This window comes from Cupressus sempervirens, chromosome 5, assembly GCF_028749045.1.
Source record: "Cupressus sempervirens isolate cs-2001-9-10 chromosome 5, ASM2874904v1, whole genome shotgun sequence".
In the NCBI taxonomy this organism is placed as follows: Eukaryota; Viridiplantae; Streptophyta; class Pinopsida; order Cupressales; family Cupressaceae; genus Cupressus; species Cupressus sempervirens.
In genome coordinates, this window is record NC_143122.1 from 110,850,427 (window position 1) to 110,856,203 (window position 5,777).

The window sequence follows — 5,777 nt, forward strand, 5'->3', positions numbered from 1 at the left end:
TTCAAAAATGTTGGGATATACTTGGAGAAGACCTATGGAGAGCAATTGAAGCGTCAAGAAATGTTGGATCCTTGCTGGCTGAAATCAATTACTCATTCTTCACACTTATCCCTAAGAAGGAATGTCCGAAAAATCTTGGAGACTTCTGCCCTATAGCTCTGTGCAACACTATTTACAAAATTTTCTCAAAAGTTATAGCCAATAGACTCAAGGCAATTATGCCAAAATTGATTTATGAGGAACAAACAGGTTTTGTTCCAGGTAGATCCATTTTGGATGGCATACTCATTATTTAGGAAGCTATTCACTAGGCTGCCATAGATAAAGAACCATGTATGTTTATGAAATTAGATATACAAAAGGCTTATGATATGGTTGATTGGCGTTTCCTATGCAAAGTTCTAGAAGCATTTGGCTTTTCACGTCAATGGGTAAATCTAATATTTAAGTCTATCTCAACTCCAAAGATTTCTGTTCTCATAAATGGGACTCCTGAAGGTTTCTTTGAAATCTCCAGGGGTATTAGGCAAGGAGACCCTCTATCTCCCTCTCTCTTCATTCTAATGGTTGAAGCCTTTGGTAGAGCAGTCTCCTATGCTTATCAGGTTCGGAAGATTTCAGGGATTTCTGTTACCAGAAACCTCCCTAACATTACCCATCAACAGTATGCAGATGACACTATTTTACCTGGCAAGAGTTCGATCCAAGAAGCTATGGGTTTTAAAAATATACTTCAAAATTATATGGATGCTTCAGGGCAGAAGGTTAATAAAGATAAATCCGAAATATTCTTTATGAACACCTCTCTGAAATGGAAAACAAGATATGTGGAATTATGGGATATAGAAAGGGTATGTTCCCTTGTAAGTATTTGGGTATCTCCCTGGAAAAGAACTCGAGATACATCAAATTTTGGCAGGATATGATTGAAAAGGTGGATAAGAAAATTAGAAGTTGGAAGAATAGCTGGCTCTCTAAGGCTAGTAAGATTACTAAGATATGATCTATCCTCTTAGCCATCCTGATTTTCCCTTTGGCATGTCTTCCTCTCACAAATTGGATTTCCAAGCGATTCGAATCTAAACTTAGGAATTTCCTTTGGAAGGATAAGGAAAATGATAAGAAACTCACTCTCATTAAATGGGACAATTTATGCAAACCTAAAGAATGTGGAGGTTTAGGATTGAGGAAACCACAATGGCAAAATGAGGCTCTGGGAGCCAAAATTGTATGGAGATTATACCAAGTACATGAGCACAAATGGGCTAAAATTTTATATCATAAATATCTGGATCTAACGAAGCCGAAATCGCTGTTCAGAATGGGAAATTTGCCGAAAGGGTCAAAATGCTGGAATTTCATGGTAAAATGCAGGGGTATTATTAGAAAATACCTAACGTGGGACGTGGTTGTAGGAGATAAAGCCTTGTTCTGGGAAGACTCCTAGGATGGGCTCCCCCCTTTAAACACACCTCCCAATTTAGAAAACCTAATAATAAGCCTAAAATCATTGTGGGGTAGTAAGGTCAAAGATTACAAAATTAAAGAGTTGATTGATGGGGAACTTTGATGGAGATGGCGGTCAATAGATGATTTAGATCTTGATCCAAAATCAGTTGTAGCCTTCAAAAAGATCATCTCGAATAGGAAAATAAAACAATCTGAAAGGCCAGATAGTCTTATTTGGGCTGGTTCAAAGGATGGATTATATAGTGTGAAACAAGGTTATCAGGCTATTATTCATTCACAGCAATGGAACTCGGTGGAGATCCCATTAAAATTATGTTGGGATACAACTTGTCTTCCTAAGGCCAATTTCTTTCTATGGCTTGCCCTTCAGAACAGAGCTTTAACAACAGACAGACTCGCTAGATTTGGTATAAATGGTCCTAATTGGTGTGTCATGTGTAAACAGAACAATGAAGATGTTGATCATCTCTTTCTCAACTTTCCTTTCGTACAAAATTAATGGGAATGGCTCAAGTCCCGACTAAACTGGGCTACCCCTCTACAGAATTCTCTTAAAGGGCTCCTATGTTCATGGCCCAAAAATATGCGACATGGGGTCTATAGCAAATTCTGGAATATTTTCCCATCCATAGTTGTATGGGAAATATGGAAAGAAAGAAACTGTCGTATTTTTAAAGATCAAGAGTGGAATCTAGGTAGATTTATACTAAATCTAGAAGCTTCAATAGTAGAAGTAATGAATGCTAATCTAAGGAAGACAACACATGTGGAAGGATCTTTCTCATATTGGGATAAAATTATGAAGAAATTATGGTCCAATCTTATCAATCCACCACTGGTGTATTCAGCAAGCAATAAAGAGGCAAGGGAAAAATGTAAATGGGTCCCTCCTCCCCCAGGTTGGCACAAATTGAACTTTGATGGGGCAGCGAGAGGGAACCCGGGTATAGCCGGGGTAGGATGTATTTTAAATGATGAGAATGGCAGATGGGTAGCAAAGCTAGCTTCCCCCCTTCCTCCTATTTCCAATAACATAGCAGAACTTGAAGCCTTGGAGAAGGGTATTCAGCTCTGTCCTAAATTAAGCCTCCCCAAAATCCACATTGAAGGCGATTCTCAAGTCGTTCTTAACGCTATCAGACAAAAAAAGGCCCCAAATTGGGTCTTGAATTCAAAACTCCAAGAAGTGTTAATTTTAATAGAGCATTTCGAGGAGATCAATATCAGTCATATTTATCGAGAAGGTAACTCATTGGCAGATGAACTTGCCAATAAGGGTGCGGATGGAGAATCAATTTTATTGTTCAAGTCAGATATCTCCCCTCCTTTATAATAAAAATATAGTTACTTATCAATATAATCAACTGCAGATTGATACAAAGTTACATTCTCAGCCCGGCGTAGAGGAAGGGGTTGAAAAAGGCCATATACAACATAGATGATAATGGCAGAATTCCATACCCTGAAAAATATATGGGTCTCCTAGAGGGTGATGAAGAATTGAAGACGGCCCCTCGTCGACAAGCCCTAATCATGAGGGAAGGCCTAGCCTTCTATAAGGAATGGCCTCGTATGGAAGCCAGCATTAATTTTCTTTTATGCTAGAGAGGGATCATTGAAGAAGATAGCAACAAATGGGTGTAAAACTACCTCAATCTGTTTAATACATACATTGAGCCGAGAGTCTCCTTCGAGGATCTGGATGCTATCAATTTTGACATCCTCAAGTCTGAAAAAACAAGCAAGGTCTCACTACGAATCGATCTACCCATGAATATGGCCACGGATGATATTGAAGATGAACCCAAAGAACTTATGGTTACACAGAAAGATTCAGGATGGGGTAGGTCTCTCAGTAGTAAGGACTTTTATATGTAATGTGTTAATATAGCTTGAAGAATCTGATCTTAGGTCTGGTTTAAGTAGCTGGAGTAGCTCAGTAGTAGTATAAACTTTATGTTATACTCTGTATCGGACAGATTGATACCTCCTAATTTTGCGCTCTATTTTGGGAAGACTAAGGGTCTAGGATCTAATCTCCTCCCATATAAAATCTTTTCTATGGTATATATATGAACATGATAGAATTTTGAAAGTTTAAACCCCCCCTGTAACTTGGGTTTGGATGGAAAACGTGTGTCTTTTAAATAGTAGTATTTAGTTTAAAAGTATGAATGTTTTAGATACTTCGGTTGGCTATGAGAAACTGATCATCTGATTAAATTTAAGACTTCATGTAGCAATAATTTGTCTATGTGTTAAATTTCTTCTGGGTTTCTTCTGCTTCCTTTTAGAATAGTATGTGTATGTTTCTTATGGTTCCCTTGTAAGTTTATTCTAGAAGAAGTGCTTAATTAGAACTTTCATCTTATTGATGCTTCCTATTATGATTGATTTCTGAGTTTTTCTTTTATTATGTTGATGGAATTATGATAGATTAATAACAATGCTCTGATCTAAAATTAGAGGATATGCTCTTTAAAATTCCGTTGTATGAATAAGGGTACTATTGAGATATCTAGATAATCTTTCTTGAGCAACATTAACTAGGACTATTTTGGTTGGAGAAGCACTTGATTAAACTGTTGGAGTATTTATTCTCAAACCCTCAAACCAAACAGGGTATCCTCTTGGTATGCCTTCATGAAAGAGTGGATTAATGGATAATTCTTAGGAATTATTTGGATAGAGATTTAGTCTACTGGATTGGTCTTTTATCTTGGTATGCCTTCGTGAAAGAGTGGATTAATGGATAATTCTTAGGAATTATTTTGATAGAGATTTAGTCTACTGGATTGGTCTTTTAAAGTATTTGGATAGAGATTTAGTCTACTGGATTGGTCTTTTAAAGTATATGCTATGAGCAGTCATCTGTGATTAATCCTATGACTTGAGGTTTTCACAATATCTGTGTCTTGGAAAATACTTTATTACTGCTTTCCCAGCTATTGGTGTTTCACAGGTATTGATCAGGTGATATCCAATTTTGGTAATTAATTTTTCTCTCCCTATCTTGTATTTCAAATTTAAATTAGGAAAGATGAGGTATTTTTTGGATAGATTTCCAAAATACGTTGTAGTAAAGATGCTGATAGATTTTCATAATCAGATAGAATAGTTTATGATTAACCAGTCCTTTGAAAAGGTTTTTAGAAAGATAGGTATATTTGGCATAGCTTGGCAAGGAATGTACTCCTATAAAAAGAGTTGCAGTTTAATAGGAAAGATTTAGATAGCCAAAAGATGGATACGAGCATATTCTTTTGCTTTAGATCTTTCTTTTAGGTTGGAGATAAGAGGATATTTGTATTTTACTCACCTTGAAAGCAAATGTAAATAATAGGGGTATGCCCCGAAACCGTATGTATTGAAAATTTGAAATTATGATATTATCTACTTGGGTATGCCCCTTTTATCATTGTAAAAACTAGGGTATGCCCCTTTTATCAATGTATAATATAGGACTGTGGTCCTGGGCAAGACTGGAGGGTTTCTTTCCCCGTTCTTCCCTACCAGTGCCTGTCAGAACGGGGGACTTTCTGTAAGACTTTGATTTAATTATAATTTAATCAAGGCTTCGGCCATTTATTGATCAAAAAAAATAAAAAATTAAATTAAATGAAGTTATTTAATTAAATAAGAATAGTGTCTCTAATTAATTAAAGATTATTTAATTAATTAGAAAAAGTAATTATGAGAGCATATCTTATTTTATTAAATTAAATATCTCAACAAAATCTCTCTTCAGTTCAAAAAGGGAAATTTTCAGTTCACTATTGGTAAAAAATGAGTTAAATCAGTTAACTCCTTTTTCTACTCAAATTGAATTAGTTAACTCCTTATTTTACTCAAACTAAATCTGTTAACACCCTTTAATTTGGAAATCTCCCTTTATGACTGAACTTCACCTTTAATCCTGACCGATGATTGAAATCGATCCCAACCATTGATGAATTCTAGGAAAGTCTATTTAAGAGATCCTCATCTCTTCATTTTGAAAGGTTGAATGAGAATTTGCATCAAATTGTTGCTAGAATTCATACTCACATTTGATCATATTCACATACGCAGAGATCAAGTTTGACCGAAAGTTGACCAAATTTAACCACGGTTCACTTGAGTTGATTAGTTTCGAAAAGAATTTTGAAATAATTCAACGACATTATTTAATTAAATGAAGTACTTACTTCTAATTAATTAAACAAAGTTATTTAATTAAATGAGAAGCCATTCCTAATTAATTAAATGAAGTTATTTAATTAAATAAGAAAAGTGTCTCTAATTAATTAAAGATTATTTATTTAAAT

At 35.2% G+C, this 5,777-nt stretch overlaps 1 protein-coding gene across 1 annotated transcript; it reads left to right on the top strand.

The window, feature by feature from the left end:
• The first annotated feature begins 371 nt into the window (after positions 1-371).
• LOC149554776 (uncharacterized) lies at positions 372-1,969 on the top strand. Its single transcript, XM_089829030.1, has 3 exons — positions 372-851; positions 1,321-1,376; positions 1,576-1,969. Exons 1-3 carry the CDS (start codon positions 372-374, stop codon positions 1,967-1,969), a joined length of 930 nt encoding a protein of 309 aa, XP_089685156.1.
• Positions 1,970-5,777: the final 3,808 nt, after the last annotated feature.